At 44.0% G+C, this 23,125-nt stretch overlaps 1 protein-coding gene across 3 annotated transcripts in view; it reads left to right on the forward strand.

Annotated features, from left to right (window-relative positions):
* Window positions 1–23,125, forward strand: part of ASTN2 (astrotactin 2) — a gene marked incomplete at its 5' end in the record, with an annotated part of 938,059 nt that overhangs the window by 276,697 nt on the left and 638,237 nt on the right. For 2 of the 3 annotated variants that reach the window (XM_081237083.1, XM_081237081.1), the window contains one exon: window positions 4,682–4,834. The exons of the other annotated variant lie outside the window; for it this stretch is intronic. In XM_081237083.1, coding sequence (XP_081093209.1) covers window positions 4,682–4,834 — 153 coding nt within the window. The remainder of the gene's footprint in view (window positions 1–4,681; window positions 4,835–23,125) is intronic. 3 annotated transcript variants of the gene reach the window in all.

The raw sequence follows: 23,125 nt of genomic DNA on the forward strand, positions 1-23,125 counted from the left end.
GGTTCTTGGCACTGTCGCCAAGGCGAGAGCAGCCAAACAGATGGAAGGGATTTGCCACAGTCGGGATCAGAAACCCTTGCAGCTCCCTGGCAGCTCAGGGGAGCAAACCTTGCCTCTCGGAGTGTCTTCCTCTCCTCCCAGCTGGTCAAATCTGCATCAGCTTAGGAGAAAGTAAAGCAGAAATAACAGGATGGGAAGAGGCTGACCTTTAGGAATTGCTGAATGTCAGAGCCTCGATGAAAAGGCATGATGTATCAGTCAAGGTTCCAGCTGGGCAAAGAAGGCACCCTCCAGTGGGATTTTTAGGCGAAGTTCAACGAAGCTACTATTTATAGAGGTGTAGACAGAGTGAAGAGAATCAATGGGGAGGGGGTATTGAGGCACCAGGAAAAATAACTATCAGGAAGCCACCACTAATTCCTAGAACTGAAGGTGCAGGGAGAGGACATGGTTTTACTGGAGTCTGGGAAAAATGGATCTGTGGAAAAGGGGCCCTAGCAGAAGCTGTGATTGTTGAGTGTCCCTGTCTCCATCAGAAATACGATGCAGAAACAGGAAAGGAGTAAGGGAAGACATTCCCTCAAATTCCCTCCTCCCATATCCTGCCAGAGCATCTCCCTGGGCAAACTCACCTAGCAGCCAGGTAAGAAGGATCTGTGAAATAGCCCATTGAGGGTCTGCCTCCAGGCCACAGAGTGGGGCAGGATGAACCTGTGGGTGGAAGATGGATCTGGGGGTGCAAAGGGGGATCAGGCAGTGCAGATCAGGAATGGTTACATGTTCCACAGCCTCCACTGTGCCAGAAGCTAACATGCTTCGCCACTACACACACTCCCTCTCTGCCTGTTCCAAAGAACGCATGTGTAGAGCCTCCACGGGTCCAGTTCTCTCTTGTGAGTGCGAGACCCACATAACTTGCTGTCTGCTCAACACCTCTCCATGTAGATATCTGGGAGGCACCAAATGCCCTCACCTAAAACCAGCTCAGTTCACTCCTCTTTCAGAGTCCCTCCTGTCACTGAGAGGTACTGTCGTTCTGCCTCTGTGGATGCCAGAAGGCCAGGCGTCATCCTCTCTCCCTCGCTCTCCCTTATCTCCCTTTTCCAATAAATCACCACATTCTCAGGGAGGGGTACCTACAAAATAACTCGCAAATGTGCTCCCTGCTCTATCTCCACTGCTCTAACATCTCTGCCGCTACTCTCTCTCCTGCTCTATCCCTATCTCCACCTCTACTACCTAGCATCTCCTACACGGACTTCTGTAACACGGTACCGCCTTCCTAGTTGGTCTTCTCACTTCCATTTCTGTCCTTCTCCAATGCATCCTTTCTACTGCCAGAGCGATCTTCTCTAAGTGAAGATCCGATCAAGTCACTTTCCTGTCTAAAACCTTCAGTATGTTCTATTCTTAACAAGGCCCAGAAGAGTTAGGGTCAGGGTGGGGGTTAGGGTGAGGGTCAAGGTTAGCGTTAGTGTTAGGATTTCCTGCCTCTCTAGCATTATCTCACACCGCTTGCTTTCAGCACTTCAGCCGCAGTGGTGATTGCACCCCTTGCATATTCCCTCTTCCCGAGGGGTCTTGGTTTAGACGCTTTCCTCTGACTCCTTTGCTTCCGTCACCTCCCCCCTCCCCCACAGCTTCCTTGTCACCTGATTCTCTCATACTCTTTCCAGATCTTAGTCACACTGCCCACTTCCTTGAAGCAAGTGTCCATGGTTTTCCTAGACAAGGTCATATTCCTCTACTAGAGCCTCTTGTATCATCTTTCACCTCTCCTTGACAGTATACATCAGTTGTAAATTTCACATTTCTCTGTCATCTATTTCATTACTATTTGTTTTCCTGTCTGCATGGTGAGCATCAGGAAGGGGTTTTGTTTGTTGTTGTTTTCACCATCTTACCCTGCTATGGACTGAAAGTAAGCCTTATTAACCCGCAATGTGACTGTGACCGCCTACTAGACCCGCCAGAGCAAAATGCCACAGACTGTGTGGCTTAAACAGCAGACATTTACTTTCTCACAGTTCTGGAGGCTAGAAGACCGAGATCAGGGTGTCAGCATGGTTGGGCTCTAGTGAGGGCTCTCTTTTTGCCTTGTAGATGACTACCTTCTCTTGGTGTCCTCACGGGGAGATCTTTCTGTTCTTCTAAGGCCACAGTGCCTTAAGATTAGGGCCCCGGTCTTATGATCTCATTTAATCTTAATTACCTCCTAAAGATCCCGTCTCCAAATATAGTCTGCTATAGACTGAATTGTGTACTCCAAAGTTCACATGTTGAAACCCTGACCTCCAATGTGACTGTATTTGGAGATGGAGTTTTTGATAGGTAATTAAAATTAAGTGAGAACATACGGGCGGGATCCTAATTTGATAGGATTGGTGTCCTTATAAGAAGAGAAAGACTTCTCTCTCCCTCCCTCCCCCTCTCTCCCTCTCTTTCCCTCTCTCTCCCTCCCTCCCTCCCCCTCTCTCTCCCTCTCTCCCTCTCCTCCCCCAACATGGATGCACCAAGGAAAGGCCACGTGAGCAGACAGTAAGAAGGCAGCCATCTTCAAACCAGAATCTGACCTCTTTATGTTACCGAGTCTATGATTTTTGTTATGCAAGTCCAAGCAGACTAAGACATATTTTCTGAAAATACTGTAGAGTGAATGAATGAGTGAGGAGACAAATGAATGAGTGAATTTTCACAGATGTGTGTGGGTCTCTCCCTTGGAGGATTCCAGACGGTGGCTTGCTCTGGACTTTTGACCACAGTTTAGCCCAGCTCTTAAAATTTTGTGCAAATCGCTCTCCTCTCTGGGTTTAAAGCATCTGGATTGGGCATGACAGTGCTTCTCAGAATTAGACTGTAGCCTCTTGCTGGAGGGTTCTGTATCATAGGCTTGGAGTAGGGGGCCCATGTTTGGGACTTTCTTCTTGGCTCACCTTTAAGTAGACCTAACTGAGATACATGGGGAGACAGCAAGAGAGGCAGGTATGTTACACTACTACAGAGTCATTTGTATTGTCAATTATCTTTTCCTTAGCCAACACAGATGCCCCTCTGTGTCCCTAGAGATGAGGCTTCTGACAGAGCCCAATACCCAAACCAGCCCTCTGGGTATGACCTACCTTGCAGACACATGTGTGTCTAAGCTGATAAACTTGCCTGGGAGAACAGGATCTCCTTAAAATTGGTGTTGGGATGTTCAGAAGCCTTGTTTGTCCACTCTGGGAAAAGCTCATCAGAGAAACAGGAATCTTTAACACATCCCATTCCCTGTCATCAGACAGCCAGTAGCTTAAACTGAAGAACTTTCCCAGCCTCTTGAGACATAGGTGGAGGGAGGGTTGAGTCTGAAGATTTCCAAGTCAGGGCTCTCTTTGGGGATTTCTCAGAACAAAGACACTGAGATCATTCAGCCAATCTTCTTTTCTTCTTTCTCATTTCCTCTCCTTTTATGTTGGCTCTCTCCTTCGTTCTCGAGTTTGTCTGGTTTTTTTTCTTTTTGCTTTTATCTTCTACCTTCCTTCCCTCTGGTCTTCTGCCGTCACGCTCTCCATTCTCTATAACTTTCTACCAGTCTCAATTTTGAAATTTCTGAAAATGTGGCTACCAGCAACTCCTTGGAGGAGACTGAAACAAAAGGAATGTTGGAGTAGGATTCAGAAGGCTTGACTCTACCGCTTGCTAGCTTGGAGCTAGTTGTATGCCTTGTTTGGGGTGGGGGTGTCTTCAGTTTCCCCTAGTACAATGGGGCTCTTGTACCAAGTGATCTGCGTATCACTGCACTGCAGTTTTGTCTCCTGAAATATTGTTTGGCCCGTGTACTGCCGTCTACATTTATTGCCACTGTTCTGGTTCAGGCATTATTGCCTCCGGCTGGCTCCTGCAAAAGCCTCTGTGTACAGGCCTGTGTCCTTGCTTCTGTGTGTGTTCTCCATACTCTGGTTAGTAATTGTTATCACAGGGGCTTAATTGGAACATGCCAGTTTCCGGTTTAAAACCTTTCAGTGATCATCTTTTGCCTTTGGGATAAAATCCGAGCTCCTCAAGGTGGCTTACAAGGTGTTCTGCCCTCTGCAGCCTCATCTGCTCGTCCCAGGCTCCACTGCAGCCACACTGAACTCCTTTCAGTTACTCAAGCACCATGTTCTTTCTGGCTTCAGATCTTTGCACATGCCTCTCCTTCCACCCAGGGCACTCTCTTATCCCAAATCTTTTCAACAACTCCACCCTGATTCTATCTTCTTTGCTAATTCCTACTCCCGTTTAAGGTCTCAGTGGAGGTATTGCCTCCTCCTCCAGGAAGCCTGCCTTGACTCCCAGGATGGGTGAGCTGACCCTTCTTGGTGCTCCGCTGGTACTCTGTACTCCACTGTCACGGAAGTATTGCACAGTGTTGGAAATGCCTGGATATGTGTGCTACCAAGCTATGGATTCCTTGAATCATGGATTGTGTCAAACTTTCACCATCATCTCTCAAGGGCTTGGGGCAGTACCCTTGAGAACACAGTCGGTGTTGAAGAAATAAATGTGTAAGCCAGCAGATTCATCTCTACTGGCCCCTATGGCTTCTGCATCACCCCTGGGTCCGGGAGGGAGCTCCAGACACTCCGGGGGGCCAGGCCCAGTCCTCCAGGGGCTGAGGGTGGGCCGAGCCCTAACCTCAGCCCTGTTGCCCACCCCGTAGCGGCAGCTGAAGCGACGCAGGAGCCAGTGGAGTCCCTGATGCAGAAGTTCAAGGAGAGTTTCCGTGCGAACACACCCATCGAGATCGGTCAGCTGCAGCCAGCACCGCGCAGTGCCTCGGCAGGGAGGCGGAAGAGGAGAAGCAGGTCCCGAGGTAGGTCCTCCCAGAGCCTCTGGCCAGGATGTCCGCCCGCTGTGCCCAGGTTCTTAAGGTGCCAGGAAGAGCTATGCCCTCTTCCCCCTGCTTCCCTGTGCTCACAGAACCCACGCCAATATCCCCCTGATAAGTCATCTCAGCTGAGACCTTGGAGCGAGAGGACCTGTGTCCCTGGGTGTAAAGCTAACCTCTCTGAGCCCCAGCCGCCTCATCTGAGAATGGGAATGAATTGCCCATCTTCCAGAGAGGTTGAGAAGGTAAGCAACGATCTATGGAAAGTGCCCAGCACAGGACCAGGGTACAGCAGATGCTCTTCAAGTTGTAGCTGGTGTCACTTTGGAGAGTGTGAGAAAGCCAGGATGTTCTCGTGAAAACATCCTCAGACTGGGATCACAGCACAGGGTTTGGACCCACTCTTTAATAGCCTGAGTAATCTAGTGGTCAAAGCAGGAGTGCTGTGTATTAGACAGAACTGGATTCAAATGTTGGTTTTGCTGTCACCTAACCCCGTCGCCTTGGGCAGTGCCTCCACTTCCCCAAGTCACTCCTCTCTGCCCAGCTTCCTGTAACATCTCAGCACAGTGCCCAGCCAGCATGCGATCAAAAGTAGATTTTTCCCTCTTCCTCCTTTTCATCGTCCTTCTCCCTGTCTCTCCTCCCCAGCGTTATCATCATCATCATCATCATCATCATCATCATCATCGTCTCCTTTCTCTGACCTTCTCATGACCTTGTGTATGGGATGAACCCCCTCACCATTGCCTGATTTCCCAGTGTCGTCTTTATCCTTCCATACACTCAGTGGTCCCCAGCCAGTCACTCTTCCTCTTGACTTTTACTTCTCTAGTTCCTGTAACTTGATTTTGAGTATGTCATTTCCCTTCTCCTGGAACTTCAGTGGTTGTCCAGGGTCTTCAGAAGTGTTCGTGCTTATGAAAATGGCATTTGAGGCCCCCAAAGGGCTCCAGTCTCTCTGCTGACTCTTCTAAATCCATGTGTCCCCACTTCCACGTTTCTTCCCAGGCCAGTTTCTCTGCGTGAAAACCCCTAGCTAGCCCCTACGAATAGTCATTGGCATTTATTGACACATACTCCAGCCAGCAGGCTAAATGCTGTGCATATCTTATCTCATTTGATCCTCAGCAACCCTATGAAACAGGTACAGTGATGACGCCCATTTTACAGATGGTATCACTAAGGCACAGAAAGCTGCAGCCATCTGCCTGAAGGAACATCCTAGCAATTATCAGAGCCAGAAAGAACTAAGCAGTCTGAGTCCCAGACTTTTTAAATCAACCATTAGGTTCTATCCTGGTGAAGCCCTACCTTTCTTTCCAAGCTTAACGTGTGTGACGTATATTGGCAAACACATCGCTGACTGTCACCATCACAGTTCACCCTGTGTTCTCCCATGTGTGAATTCTCCCATATCTTTATCTATGTGTTAAGCACTGATTTCACTTTTGTGTAATATCATTTGCTTTTGTCTGTCTCTCTCCTTAGCTAGACAGTGTTCTTTGAAGGCAGTAAATATCTTATTTGAATCATCTTTGAATTTCTGGGTCTAAATCAATGTCTGCACACATAGTACACACTTGTTATTTGCTGAGATAATGTCTAGGTCTTAATCCTGTGAATTCCTGTATCTGGTGAAAAACCGAGATCTACACATTTAGGTGAGATCATAAATCGAGGCAGAATTTGATGATGGAGTTCCTTTTTGGAACTCGTGGTAAACCCCAGGTTGAACCATTGTATAATGGTAAAGAATAGTTGTTTTGAGGTCAGCAATGTCTGAGTGCTAATCCAGCCCTGTCAATTTCAACTTGCTTAGCTTTGGAAGAGTCACTGGATGTCTCTGAGCCTCAGTTTCCTCTTCTGTAGAATAGGGATGCCAATCCCTACATCAGAGGATTGCTGTAAGGATCTGATGAAATGATGGATATAGACTACCTTGGAGTGCTGAGCTAATGTGTATTAGGAACTGAATAAATGCTATCTTATATTTGTCATGGCTTGGGCATTCAGGATCACTTGTAATTTCACTCAGCTTTAACTAGCCATCTTTATTGCTCCAATATTCACCAAGAATCTCCTTCCCATATCCTCTCTACAAATACAGCCCCCATAAATACACTTGACTCCAAGTCCATAACCTCCCTCCTCTTCACTATCAATCTGAATTTCTTTCCTTAGAGTCATATCCTAAACTTTTTTTTTTTTTTTTTGCGGTACACGGGGCTCTCACTGTTGTGGCCTCTCCCGTTGCGGAGCACAGGCTCTGGACGCGCAGGCTCAGCGGCCGTGGCTCACAGGCCCAGCCGCTCCGCGGCATGGGGGATCTTCCCGGACCGGGGCACGAACCCGTGTCCCCTGCATCGGCAGGTGGACTCTCAACCACTGCACCACCAGGGAAGCCCCATATCCTAAACATTTTTATGTCAATGAATTCTTCCAAAAACAATCTCTTTTATGTACCATAACTGTCTTAACGAGGCCACTACAGAAAGGCATTTGGGCTGTTTCTAATTATTTGCCCATTATAAACAATGTCATGTAGAACCTTTTTTTTTTTTTTTTTGCAAAAAACTTGACCTTCACCTTGGAGTCTGTCTGTTTTCCCCTCTTGAATTGCAGAATTAGATTATTCATGAAATCTATTGTTTGACAGACTCTAATTGAATATCAAGTTATTTTAATTTATAAGTTAGGTGGGAACTAAGAGAACTGATACAGGAAGAAATTCATTTTGTCCTCCCTTTCTTTGTCACCATTATGACCACTGCCACCTCTTATCTCCTGCTTCTGACTATACCCTCCTTGAGATTCTCCCCAAAGCAAGCCAGAGTAACCTTTTTAGAAACATAAACAAGATAAGGTCACTGTTCAGCTTAAAATTTTTCAGTGGTTTCCTGTTATCTTTAGCACACAGTCCAAAGTCTTTGCCATGGCCTGTAGCTTCTGTTCCATCTGAATCGGTTCCTGCCTTCTTTGCTCACTTGGCATTTCCTTGTGCTCCAGGCACAGTGACTTTCCTCATGTCCCAGGAACACAGCGAATGGAGCCCCAGTGTAGGGTCTGAGAACTTGCTGTACTTCTCCTTGTCATGTCGCTTTTTGTCCCCCAGGTTCTCTCCTGGCTGGCCCCTTCTCACCCTTCAGCTCTTAACTCAAATGTCAGCTCCTCAGAACCATTGTCCACGACTACAGAAACCTGGGTGCCCAAACTTTTACTCCTTTCCATCCCCGACCTGCTACTCTCTGTTACATAACCGTTTTTCGCTCCTTCCCTAATATTAGGGTCTAAAATCACTTTTATTTGTTTGCTTGTTTACTGTTTTCCTCTGTAAAATGTAAGCTTCATATTCATAAACCTAATACATAGAAAGCGCTTAATAAATATTTGTAGAATAAAGGAGTGCATTACCCTCAAAGATTGTGGAAAAGTGGCTTAGTTTTATAACTTTCAAATTGATGGTAGAAGAAGGATCCAGGATAAAATAAAACCTCCCAGTACAGATCTCCAGGGAATCCTGTTTCCCCTAGAGATAGACTCATTGATGGATATTAGCACATGAAATGTGCTCACGTGGATGCTGTAAAAGCAGTTTTCAAAATGGCCTAATAACATTGTTCTCACGGTTTTGCTGCCACTATTGGGTAAGGTTTTTGCAAGAGAAAGGCTAGTACGTGCCAGTCCTAAACTTCCCAACTCACACACTTTCCACCACATGTCCTCAAGATTTTCCTGGACAGAAGAAATCCATGGTCAATAACTGTTTTGGAAATTCCGCACACTCCCTCTTTCTCTTGGAAATTCCCAAATGCATCTTAATCTGTGAAAGACCCTGGGAGATCCTGCAGTTCAGAGAGCTGGGCAGATTTGTTTAGTTCATCATCTGTAAAACCATCTTGACCACAGACTCTGTTTTTCCCCTTGGAACACGTATGAACATCCTGCAGCACAGAAGCATCCATAGAAACACAATTTTGGAAGTGCTCCATGGGCTTCCACTGACCATCAAAAACCCCAGATATCATGGTCAAAATCCCCAGTCTTTCACTGTCTCTTCCCCCTGCCGCTGAAGTGGCCGTGGGCCTTCTGGCCCAGAGTGGGAACACCTGGCCTCTCTCTGCTTCATTAGGCTCTGTGCCCGGCCCATGGTGCTCAGCGGGTCCCAGCAGATGGAATGGTAGCAGAGAACCGGTGTCATGAAACTGAGCACATGCTTGAAATCAGCTCCAATGTGGTTTTGTAGTTAGGGCTTCCTCCTGAAAGACCTGGCAGGTGCTGACGTGAATTGTCCTCAGGCAGACAGAGGAAAGTGGTGGAGGTCCCAATGCTGTCCTCTTGTCTGTGACAGCGTTTTATGAGGCAGCTGTTGGGTAGTCAGGTCCACAGGTAGTGAAGAGGAGGTGTTGGCTCTCAAATAAAGCAGAGGAAGATTTCTGTGGATGTGAGGAAAGGCTGCTGAGTTTCATGCAGTCTAGGTAGTGGTCTTTGAAAAGTGGGACTTTATGTTTGAAATTGAATTCCACCACTGGCTAACTGATTGATCTTAAATAAGCAAAGAAGCTGTTTTTAGCCTCAGTTTTCTTATCTGTAAAATAGTGCTAATAACGCTGAAATCACATGTAGGGTGTGAGATGATACCTGCAAAATGCTTAGTATAGTGTCTGGCTCATGGTTGACCCTTAATAAAGAGTAGCTAAGTTTATCATTGTCATCAGAGTCCCACTAATCTGGCCTCCAGGGGCTCACAAATCCATCCCCTCCTCCCCGGGCTGTTGCCTCTGACTTGGTTAAGGTTTCAGCATCCCTCATCCAGATTCCTGTGACAGCCTCTTCATCCCCCAATCCATCTTCCACCCTGGTGGGTGAAGTGATCTTTTGAAAACACACTAAATCAGACCATGTAACGCTCCTGCCTAGAACATTTTCCTGATATTCTGTCACTTGCACTGGGGGCTTTTGAAGCTTTTGCAGTGAAGTCTTCCTGGAGGCAGACGAAAATCAACACACCCCCAAACAGTCTGCAGCTGTGCTCACAAAACATCAACATAAGCCCCCAATTCCAGATTCTGTCTAAAAAAAAATCCATGCCATTCTATTTTGTAATATGTGCATATTTATTTTAGTTTAGATTATATTACTTGTCAGTTAAATTATTTAACATTTTCTCAAGTCTTTAGGTAATGTCGATGTCCCGAGAAGAAGAATCATAGGTTCGCTGATTATACTAGGATAGTAAGGGACCATCTCTAGGATAGTAAGGTACCATCTTCAATAGGTTTCCATAGGATCCAGTGAGATAATGCCTGTAAAGCACTGAGCACAGAGACAGGCAAGAGGTGCACACTGAACATGTGTTCTATTATTTTATTATTTACCACTCTTATGGCTACTGTTTTATTATTACTTTTACATTTGTCAGTATCACTATCATGACAGTGATAATGTCAACGTCATTATATTTTTCAATGTCCCATTAAGGATACACTTACCCAGTTTTAGAAGGAAGAGTCTGTAGGATTTAGGGCACACTGTTTAATAGGATTAGAAAGTTGCCAGAGCTGGCTACACAGGCTCCTTCCTAGCCTGGACTCCAGCCTACCTCTGAATCCCCCCCAAGCCACTGTATTCTGCAGCCTCCAGCACACTGTCCATTTTCCTCTTCCCCCAAAATGACTTGGTTTCCAAATCCGTGTAATGATCATCCTTTACCTGAAAGCCCCTTCCTCTCTTCTCTAGGCAGCAAATTGCTACTCATGTTTCAAATTCTGGTCTCAAGGTTTTCTCTATGAAGACCCCACCCCCCAGCCCACCCTCAGCCCTAATCCAGGCTGAGTGAGCTGCTCCTTTGGGCACTTGTAGCCCCCGTGCTGCTTTCTATCACAGCCCTCATTACAGGACACATCTGCTTCCCTCATCATCTCTGACAGTCCCATGATGGAAAGGACAGTGATTTATGTCTCTCTGCAGACCAAATGCCTAACATAGAACTGGCATAGAATAGCAATTGGCTGAATGGGAGAATATACGAATAGGTGGATAGATGCATGAATGCATGGATGAATAAAAGAAGATAGTTGCGAGCTTCATGGAATACAAAGGGTTAAGAAGATGTGGTGCAACTAGCACTTACTGAGGATTTAGTGTGTTCTAAATACTATACTCATCATATATTATCTCATTTAAAAGCGCCCCACATCCCATAAGGTAAGGACTATAATTATCCCCATTCTACAAAACAGGAAATTCAAGCTTAGGTAGGTTATGTGACTTGCCCAAGTGTACCCAGCTAATAGACCGTGGAATTGTGAATTCAAAGCCTAGACAGAGCCCGTATTTCAGTTCCCAGATGACTATAGTTTTTGTCTTAGCTAGCCTGGCTAAGATCTTTGAGCTGTGAAATTGTATCAGCCTAGTCTAGATACTGGAAGGAAGAGGTTGTAGTTCTCTTGCATTTGTAGGTGTTTCTGTATCATCAGAGCTTCTGTGAGGGTGATCAGGAGCTACAAGGTACTGGAAAGTGAGGGCTCTCTCTTTCTTAGAGTCAGGACTGCCCCCTACAATCTCCCTCTGGCCCCAGAGAGCCAGTTCTATGACCTGAGGGGCAGCAAACCCAGTGGTTATGCCATTGTCCAGTGTTCTCTGCATTTGAAAGTCACTCACCCACCTTTTTTCGCTAAGTCGTACAAATGTAGGATGTGCCGCCCAGATCCCTGCCAACCAGCACTTCATCATTTAGTGAATGAAGCAGGTGATTAGACATTTGCATCACAAGGAATGCATAGGAAGGTGAGCTGGCCTGGGGTGTTTACAAAACTGGGAGAATAATTAAAGAAGAAGGCTTCACTGTGGAAGTACCCCTTGAAGAATGCATTGGTATCAACTGAGGAGAGAGATTGGGAAGGTATTGCTAGTAGAAGAAAGAAATATGCAGAGGTACATGTGAGTGACACTGTGCAGGGCATTATGGGAATATCTGGGGAAAACTGTGAACAAAGCGAGTGCTGGTGAAGTGGGCAGAAATCAGAATCTCCATCAGAGCCAGGCTCTGGATATCACTCCCACAATCCCCAGCTGCGTCCCCACGCTGGGAAGAGAGGCACATTCTGGCTTCCTTATCCTCCCTGATAGATGAGCCCTGATGTGCTCTTTTATTGGGGGACACTGTCCTTTAGAATGCAGGTTTATGTGATGTGTGTGTGTGTACTCTTTACTAGTAAGTAGCTATGGATTATTCACTTAGTTGGAGAAAAATATTCATAAATATTAAGAGCTTTAAATTATTTGCCTTATTGGATTGTTGCTGTGCTTAAACATTAAAACGACAGCCAACCAGATACGTCTTTATTTCTTTGGTTTCCATCTTTGTTCCCCAGCCCCTGTGCCCCTTAATAGCATCCCCTTCCTACCAGGGAGTTTTGGGTGGAGCTCACTTCCCCTTTTGCCAAAAGTAGGTTTTTTTTTTTTTTTTTTTTTGCGGTACCCGGGCCTCTCATTGTTGTGGCCTCTCCCGCTGCGGAGCACAGGCTCCGGATGCGCAGGCTCAGCGGCCGTGGCTCACGGGCCCAGCCGCTCCGCGGCATGTGGGATCTTCCCGGACCGGGGCACGAACCCATGTCCCCTGCATCGGCAGGCGGACTCTCAACCACTGCGCCACCAGGGAAGCCAAAGGTAGTTTTGAAACTGCGTAATCAAAATGGCATTCAACTTGAAACCATGAGATAGTTACAGGGATAGAACGAAGACTGGATAGAACCCCCAGCTACCTAGAGTCTAGCGCTAAATCTATGATGAAATAACCCCTTGTGTCTCTACCTCTGTGACATTTCTCCTACTTGATTTTCCTCCCCGTCTCCATCGCTGCATGTCCCAAACCCTGCTCTTCCTTCCAAAGAAAACCTTAAAGCTACTTTCTTCGGGAAGTCTTTCAAAATTTTTCCCACGTGAAAGTCATGCACACTTCCTCCAAACTTCGATAACTTCTTCTCTATCTTTCTTATGATATTTGTCACTTATTACCTTTTATGAGAGTAACTTAAGGCCACTTCTCTTCTCCCTTAATTAATCTCCTGAAGCACAGTGACTATGTACAGGTCATGCCTGTGTTTCCAGTGACTAGACTGGTCCTGACAAATAGCAGACCCTCAGTTAATGCCTGATGAATTATTAGACTAGGTTAATCACATGGGCTGTGTGATCTTGGACCCGACTTTCCACTCTCCAGGCATCATTGTCCCCATCTAAGAAGCTGTGTGGCTCTGGAAACGAGCTCAGGTTCTGGAATCAGATAGATGAGGATCGACAGTGCAGTTCTGCCTCTGAGTCCCTCAACTTTTGGAAATAACTTGTGCTAAATTGTCATTACCTAATTTGTAAATCATACACTCGGCCACCTCATAGGAAGGCTGGGAGGATTAGACTTAATGTATGTAAAGTGCTCAGCAGGCCACACTAAACCTAATAAGTACGTAATAAATCTATGTTGTTGTTAATTTGGAAAGCAAAGGTGATGGGCTAGATAGTTTCCACAGGTCTTCTCCACCTCAAATGGTCTTTGACTATAAATCTGATTGGCAGGCATTGTTGTCGAGTGAAAAGTCCAGTATTTGGAGTCAGAAAACCCTGATTTGAACCCCAGCTCTTAAGTGCAGTGGGTCCTCAGAGGAATTAATTAATTTTCTCGGGATTCCATCCACAGCACCTGGAGATGTGGTAATATCTGCTATTCTTGTTCCTTAAGACTGTTGTGAGACTGTGCTAGAATACTTACTGAAATCCTTTTTTAAAACACTATAGATTAGCAGCATCCTGGAATCATAGCCTTGGCACCTTCAAAGACAGGGAATAACATGCAGATTTGAACAGGGAGCCTTTCCTCTGGGGCTCTGGCTTTCCTTTTTGGACCACATGCCCCTTCCAGGAGGTGCTGCCAGGGCCAGTACTACCACAGCCCAGTGATCCCAGGTCAGGTTGGACTGAGGCCCGGGAGAGCTGATTTATAGTCAGAGCACATAGCTGCCTCCATAAATCTTCCCTGATGTGTCTTTCAGAGAAGTTTGCATTCCTAAAAGTGCATGTCTCCTCCAGGCGGTTTTCCTTGTCTGTCTGAAATATGTCACGGGGCCCTCAGTCAATTCTGTCTGGTCTGGCTGGGTGGAGAGGCAAACTGCAGGCAGCCTTAAGAGAAGGCTCTGAACCAGGTCTTGGCGGGGCCTGGGGATATAACTCTAGGATATTTCTTTCATCATCAGAATGGTACAATACCATGTCAGAGTTGTAGTGTAATAAACACCCTGAAACTTGGTGACTTAAAACAGAAGCCACTTATTTGGCTCTTAATTCAAGTCAAGCATTTGGCCCTGGACTCAGCTGGGCAGTTCTTCTGGTCTGGATCGGGCAGGCTCAGCTGACCTCAGTCAGGTACCTGTGGTCAGCCAGCTCTCCAAGGCTGGCTCACATGGGTTCCAAAAGCAGAAAGGACAAGAGCTGCAAGGCCTTTTGAGGCGTAAGCTCAGAAGACACACTTCATCCTTTCCACTTCGTTCACTTGCTCAAAACCAAGTTGTGAGGCCATCTTAGACACAGAGGGTAAAGAAACAGAGTTCATCTCTTGGAGAAGGGTCAAAATATTAGGATGACTTTTGTAACCTACAAGTACTCATATTTTATGAAGCCTCTATTTTATGCTAAAGCCTGAGCTGATCCTCACAACCTCAGCATAATTACTTCTAATTTGCTGATGGAAAAGTTGAGACTCACATATATGAAGGAAACTTTAGGATGTGGCACAGCTGGTCATGGGAGAACCAGATCCCTGATTCTAATCCTTGTAATAGCTGATCTAAAGACTATACTTTTTTTTTTTTTTAACCTCTGCTACTTTGTCCCTCTTTAACAGTGCTAAAGACTTCATATCAAGCCATTGTTATTTCATTTCTTTTTTTTTTCTTTTTTTTTTTTTTTTTTAAAATATGGAACGCTTCACGAATTTGCGTGTCATCCTTGCGCAGGGGCCATGCTAATCTTCTCTGTATCGTTCCAATTTTTAGTATATGTGCTGCCGAAGCGAGCACAAGCCATTGTTAGATACAGCCTGGCTTGTGGTGTATCAAAGGGCAGTAAATTTGCATCCTGGCTCCATCCTTGCAAGGGCTTATGGTCTATTGCAAGGTCAGTAAAATGCTTTAGTAAAGGGCCAGATAGAAAATATTTTAGGCCTTTCTGACCAAGAGGCAAACTTCAAGATAGTATGTAGACACCTATATGATGAGAAAAATTTTTCCACAGATTTTTATTGATGGAATTTAAAATATAATAATAATCAAGTACCATTTTTTGTAACAAAGTTCTAATGAGAAGAATGGAACTTATTTGACACTAAAATGTGAATTTCATATCATTTTCACATCTTAATATATTCTTCTTTTGATTTGTTTTTACCACTTAAAGATGTAAAAGCTATTCTTAACTCCTGGGCCATACAAAAACAGGCAGTGGGCCACATTTGGCCCACAATCCCTGGCATAAGGGAGCATCTCACATTTGGACTCAGAGAATCCTAGGTCCAGCCCCCCCATGACTATCTAATTGCTCTGTGATTTGTGATGTGAGGCGAATCCTTAATGTCCCAGAGCTGCTGTTGCCCCAGGCTCCTAGGCACACAACAGAGGGGAAACAATTCCTTATGTTCTCTTAGTCCACCAAAGATGGAAGTGAATCTCAAGTTCATCTGATCCAGCTTCCTTGTAGATGTGGAAAATGGTGGAGCGGAAGACCTGTCTCTCTGCCGTAGACAGAAACTAGCAGACCCAGAGATGGAATGCCACAAAATTGTCCTTGTTTCATGCCATTTGAACATGTAAAATTATGTAGGCCATATTACATACATAAGGATTGACTACTGGGGAATTTGGATAAAACACATAGTGAGAAGCTGGCAGATTGTTCTCTTTTCTAATTCAACTGCAATCAAATGAGTAAATCATTTAGAAGATTACAAAGAGAAGGCTTTGTGTTTTCCTGTGTTTGAGAAAGACATGGTGAACCACAGTGAGGATATGGGGTAGAGTTCACAAGCCATTAGCAGGAGTTTTTGGGGTTTTTTGTTTTTGTTTTTTATTTAATTTATTTTATTTTTGGCTGCGTTGGGTCTTCGTTGCTGCGTGCAGGCTTTCTCTAGTTGTGGCGAGCGGGGGCTACTCTTTGTTGCGGTGCATAGGCTTCTCATTGTGGTGGCTTCTCTTGTTGCGGAGCATGGGCTCTAGGCACGCGTGTTTCAGTTGTTGTGGCTTGGAGGTTCTAGAGTGCAGGCTCAGTAGTTGTGGCGCACGGGCTTAGTTGCTCCGTGGCATGTGGGATCTTCCCGGCCCAGGGCTTGAACCCGTGTCCCTTGCATTGGCAGGCGGATTCTTAACCACTGCACCACCAGGGAAGCCCAGCAGGAGTTTTTAAGCTGTGCTCCAAATAGGTGCTCAGGGGACGAGCAGGCATAGGGGGATATTGCTGTGCATGCAGGGCTCTTTCATCAATCTCCTATTCTAGATTTATGTATCAGGCTTCAACATTTTTGGAGAAAAGCCCCAATTCTACCATATACGCTTTTAAAAACAAAAGTGTTTTTATGACAGAGGCTCCCATTCCTATATGGAAAGAAAGCCAGCAAGGGCCTTCTTCCTGTTACATACACACACACAGACACACACACACACACACACACACACAGACACACGCACAGGTTGGGTAAAATATAACATTTTTTTTAAACACAAATTTATCTCAAAAATGAAGAAAGGCAACTCCTCAGTTGTAAGGAATGAGGAGGAAATGCAAAACCCTAAGCTTTGAGTTTAGAAGCTGATGTCTTGGTGACTCCAGGTGGGCAGTGGGATGGGATGGGATAAAAATAAAAAGAAAACAGGAGCAAGGAAGAAATGAAAGATAACTTGGTAGAAAAAAGCCCTAAAGCATGAGTAATCATAATAACTATAATTTGCATATTAAAATTCAGAGCTAGATTATACTACACAAAACCTATTTATGTGCTGTTTACCAAAGAACTTCTTAAAACATAAAGACACAAAAAGTTTGACAGTGGAGGAAAAGAAAAATACATACTAGGCAAATACTAATCAAATGAAAGCTTTGGGAGAAGTATAAGTATATGACAAAATAAAATTTACAACAAGAAGAAACAAGAAATCCTTAGGAATAAAGAGTGTCATTAATTAATCATAAAAGGAATGGTTCACCAGGAGACAAATAAAATCTGTACTTACATATGCGAGCAACACAACTTCAAAACATATAGAGAAGAAATTGAAGTAGAACAACAAGTAGATGGATACCTAATCAAAGTGGGAGATTTTTTTATAGAAATCTTCCTATTAGATCAAGTAAGCAGAATGCTACAAATAATATGGACAAATTGAACTGTACTATTAAAAATACAATAAAATGGGCATATATAAAATCCTGTCCCTAAGAATTAGAGTTTAAAGATTTTTCTCAAGAAGTGAGAAATTCTCTTAATGGTCTTGGCATCTTATGACCCGAATGTTCTGGCTTTGGCCCAATTTCCTGAAATTTCATTTTATTTTCAGTGATAACTCTTTGCAACATTTATGACTAAATGTGGATTCATTTTTATGCCTCTGAAAGACATATCTCTCAATCAGGGGTGCGAGCAGGGAGTAGCAATCTATGTGTACTGATTTTGTTTTGGTTTTGCTTTTTGAGGGGGAATAGGGTATAGGGGAGGCTGTGGTTGAAGGAGAACCCTTCCAGAAAAAATAGTCGCTGTCAAAACAAAGCACTATTATTTTGTTTCAATCCATATTCCTCATATTTTTCCTCAGGCCAGAGAAATAGTCCATTTTGTCAGGATAGCTTCTGGAACCAGAAGGGCTTTCTCTAGATTACCTGTATATGATCTAGTTGTGAAGGTTTGCAGGAAATAACTGTAGTGTCTGACCTCCTGTATCTGTGTCAGTCTGGTTACCTTGCACAAGGAGTTTCCTGAGAAGGGTCAGTGTGATCCCCTTCATGGAATCATGTGACATTAGCAGTAACCTTTATAGATTCCAAGATGGTAAAAGGTCTTGATGTCATTTCCCTTTTAAGCAGGACTGCATGGCAGTAACTCTGCAAGATCTTGAGAACTTAAGACTAGATAATTACACTGGTAATTAATATTATAAATAATATCTTATTTATTTTATACGTAATAGTTTGTACCTCATATTTCCCTACCCCTATCTTGCCCCTCCCCCCATCCCTGTCCCCACTGGTAACGACTAGTTTGTTCTCTGTATCTGTGAGTCTGTTTCTTTTTCATTATAGTCACTGGTGTGTTGTCTTTTTTTTAGGTTTCACATATAAGTGATATCATACAGTACTTGTCTTTCTCTGCCTGACTGTCTCTGGCCACATTCTGATGTAGATCGGCTTCTTTGGTCCCAACACAGCCAGAGAAGTCAGATCATCACTATGGCATCATCATTCCTGCCATAGGATGAGACCCTTCCTATTTGCTCCCTAGAGATGCTGCTGCTGATTCCCATTGCTTGGATTCTAGGCCCTCCTGCTATTATCCTGCCCAGGGCCTCCAACCTTACTGTCATCATTCTTTCAACTGAGTGCCTACCAAGTATGAGACACCATGCAGAGTCCTGAGACTTCAGCAGAAAACTGGGTATACGAGGTCCCTACCCCTGTGGGGGTCAAGGTATGTAGGAGGAAACAGACAGGTTATCCATCAAGCAAGAAAGCATACAAGTACAACGATTACAGACTGTTGTAAGTGCACTGGAGGAAATGACCTTGGTGTTGGCCATCACAGTTGTCCACCAAGCCTAAGGTAAAACCAGCCAGGCTTCTTCTTCCTTGCCTTGGCTAGAAACCATCATCCCTGCCTGTGACTTCCCCAGCCAAGCCCAGAGGAGCAGATCCTGAGGCTGTAGTTCGCTTTTATTCTCTTTCCTACTTTAGGACGTATATCTGGTAGGAAACAGTAGCAATAATTGGCCACCTGCCTTGTGCCAGCCACTGTTCCAGGTGCTTTCAAATGTATTCTTGTAACAACCTTTCTTTAACCCTTATTTTGCAAAAGAAGTCGATATTCAGAGACGTGAAGTATGTTGCCCGAGCTCATGTGGTCAAGTCGGTGATGGAGCCTGGCTGTCAACTTAGATCTGTCTGCTTCCAGCACTGATGTCCTTTCACCCACATGGTAGCTCTCGCTCTTTTCAGCGCTGCCTCCAAACCTGCTTTCGCATCACCTGTGTGGGGTCTCTGCACATACACAGGCCTCAGAGGTTGGACTGAAATTTGGCAGAAATAAAGTCAGCCACAAAAACAGACCCTTTTGGGCTTCCCTGGTGGCACAGTGGTTGAGGGTCCGCCTGCCGATGCAGGGGACGCGGGTTCGTGCCCCGGTCCGGGAGGATCCCACATGCCGCAGAGCAGTTGGGCCTGTGAGCCATGGCTGCTGAGCCTGCGCGTCCGGAGCCGGTGCTCCTCAACGGGACAGGCCACAGCAGTGAGAGGCCCGCGTACCGCAAAAAAAAAAAAAAAACAGACCCTTTTGAATCCCCTAATCACCCTAGTGGGATTTGCATTCATTTTCTTGCCTGATTATTATTAAGAATATGCCATCTGTGTCAATTACATTTCATGATTTTGTTGTAAACTTTTGTACAGTGTAACTTAAAAAATCTAGCCTTTTATCTCATTTCAGGATGGAAAATGTTGGTTTGATGTACAAGGTCTAATTGTCCTCACCACGTGTTAGAAATCCAAGTGCAGCTAAACATTAAGGTTAAATGATGATATCACAACTTACTCAGTTTGCATTTTACATCCAATTGAAAACACAAACCCCTTGCCTCATTAATCCTTTGCAATCCAATTCCCCCGCCCCCAAATGAAATGATCCTTTTGGGACACATTTATATCCTTTTAACAGCTGCCTGACAGTTCTGCTGATGGAGTTTGTATCCAACTTTGTTACTGGGTAGTGACAACTTACCCTGATGGCTATGTGTACATAATTATTCTCTCACAGTTAGATTTAATTAATGCTTACCCTCATCATGATCTTGCAGCTAGCAAACTTGCTTTGCTTAATGGCAAAAGGATTTCCTTTTTAGCCAAGAGAGACTCCAAAGGGCTTTGTAAAACTCTTTTTTTTTTAAGAAGAAAAAAAAAATTGCACCTGAGCCTGTTTCATTTCTTCCCGCCCTCACATTAATGCCACATTGTGAATGGATGTGATGCTACATGTGGGGATGGGTTATGAAACTTAATGTTAGACTAAGTATCGCTAATATGAACAGCTCTGACAGACCTACAAAGAAGATGTATAATTTTCAATATCTTAGTTTAGAACTGAAGTGTCCTGGCTTCATTTTGTTTGTCTCTCTACAAAATATGTATATGTGTATTTTTCTAACCACCCCCCCAAATGGGACCCAGAGTTCAGTAATAAATAACTATGAAAGTAAGGAGACATTAAGAAGAAATGATGGGAGAGACAAAGGGAGTTTGAAGATAAGATTTGGAAAGAGATTATTAGAAAGTTCGTAATAAGGAGAGGGTGTGTGTACTTATAAAACCCCATAAGATGGGAATACTTTACAAATAATCTGTCCCAGTCCACGCCTGTGAAATATTCATGTGCTATTTGCTTTTTGTTCCCATAATGGCAATGCCTTGTGTTTGCAGAGAGCTTAACAGTTTACAACAAATTTTCACATCCATTATCTTAGGTGATCTTTTACAACAGCCATGTGATGTGAGCAGAGAAGCATTCATAGATGAGGAGACAAAGGCTCAGGGAGGTTGAGGCATTGGCCCATAGTCACATACCTGCTCAAATAGCAGTCCCTCTTTGCCTTCATTTGTCCTGCTAAAGCATCAGCAGACTCTTAGCTAAAAGATAACATCTGGAGGCAGCAGAAGCAAGAAGAACTACAATCCTACAGCCTGTGGAACAAAAACCACATTCACAGAAAGGTAGACAAGATGGAAAGGCAGAGAGCTATGTACCAGACAAAGGAACAAGATAAAACCCCAGAAAAACAACGAAATGAAGTGGAGATAGGAAACCTTCCAGAAAAAGAATTCAGAATAATGACAGTGAAGATGATCCAAGACCTCAGAAAAAGAATGGAGGCAAAGATCGAGAAGATGCAAGAAATGTTTAACAAAGATCTAGAAGAATTAAAAAACAAACAAACAGATGAACAACACAATAACTGGAAAGAAAAATACACTAGAAGGAACCAATAGCAGAATAACTGAGGCAGAAGAATGGATAAGTGACCTGGAAGACAGAATGGTGGAATTCACTGCTGAGGAACAGAATAAAGAAAAAAGAATGAAAAGAAATGAAGACAGCCTAAGAGACCTCTGGGACAATATTAAATGCAACAGCATTCACATTATAGGGGTCCCAGAAGGAGAAGAGACAGAGAAAGTACCTGAGAAAATATTTGAAGAGATTATAGTCGAAAACTTCCCTAAGATGGGAAAGGAAATAACCACCCAAGTCCAGGAAGTGCAGAGAGTCCCATACAGGATAAACTCAAGGAGAAACACGCCAAGACACATAGTAATCAAATTGGCAAAAATTAAAGACAAAGAAAAATTATTGAAAGCAACAAGGGAAAAACGGCAAATAACATACAAGGGAACTCCCATAAGGTTAACAGCTGATTTCTCAACAGAAACTCTACAAGCCAGAAGGGAGTGGCATGAGATACTTAAAGTGATGAAAGGGAAGAACCTACAACCAAGATTACTCTACCCAGCAAGGATCTCATTCAGATTCGGTGGAGAAATCAAAAGTTTTACAGACAAGCAAAAGCTAAGAGAATTCAGCACCACCAAACCAGCTCTACAACAAATGCTAAAGGAACTTCTCTAAGTGGGAAACACAAGAGAAGTAAAGGACCTACAAAAGCAAACCCAAGACAATTAAGAAAATGGTCATAGGAACATACATATCAATAATTACCTTAAACATGAATGGATTAAATGCTCCAACCAAAAGAAACAGGCTTGCTGAATGGATACAAAAACAAGACCCATCTATATGCTGTCTACAAGAGACCCACTTCAGACCTAGGGACACATACAGACTGAAAGGGGATGGAAAAAGATATTCCATGCAAATGGAAATCAAAAGAAAGCTGGAGTAGCAATACTCATATCAGATAAAATAGACTTTAAAATAAAGAATGTTACAAGAGACAAGGAAGGACACTACATAATGATCAAGGGATAAATCCAAGAAGAAGATATAACAATTATAAATATATATGCACCCAACGTGGGAGCACCTCAATCCATAAGGCAACTGCTAACAGCTCTAAAAGAGGAAATTGACAGTGACACAGTAGTAGTGGGGGACTTTAACACCTTACTTACACCAATGGACAGATCACCCAAACAGAAAATTAATAAGGAAACACAAGCTTTAAATGACACAACATACCAGATAGATTTAATTGATATTTATAGGACACTCCATCCAAAGACAGCAGATTACACTTTCTTCTCAAGTGCGCACAGAACATTCTCCAGGATAGATCACATCTTGGGTCACAAATCAAGCCTCAGTAAATTTAAGAAAATTGAAATCATATCAAGCATCTTTTCTGACCCCAATGCTATGAGATTAGAAATGAATTACTGAGGAAAAAAATGTAAAAAACACAAACACATGGAGGCTAAACAGTACGTTACTAAATAAACGAGATCACTGAAGAAATCAAAGAGGAAATCAAAAAATACCTAGAGACAAATGACAATGAAAACACGACTATCCAAAACCTATGAGATGCAGCAAAAGCTGTTCTAAGAGGGAAGTTTATAGCTATACAAGCCTACCTCAAGAAACAAGAAAAATCTCAAATAACAGCCAATCAAGTCATACATCCACTTGAACCTCACCTTTGTCCCCACAAAGTGGATGGCCAAGTGCACCCCTTGAAGTCTGTCCTTTGTGCAGAAGTGACTTATTTTTGACTTGTATCCATATGTATGAAGCTAATATCTCTCCGTGAAATCAGCTTGGCCTTCCACCCCCATGCCTCCCCCCAACCCCCACCATTTACATAAGCATAAGGAAGGGTGCCAGTGGTGGACGGCATGGGATCTGGGCCATCCACGTGTGTAGTTTTGTTGCAGGAAGGGGGACTCCTTCCAGGGCCCGAGAGTGGGCTCTTGTCTAACACTTGGAAACGAATTGTCCGAGAAGACACACGTGCTGACAAA

This window comes from Mesoplodon bidens (genome assembly GCF_964165515.1).
Source record: "Mesoplodon bidens genome assembly, chromosome: 6".
NCBI classification, from domain to species: domain Eukaryota; kingdom Metazoa; phylum Chordata; class Mammalia; order Artiodactyla; family Ziphiidae; genus Mesoplodon; species Mesoplodon bidens.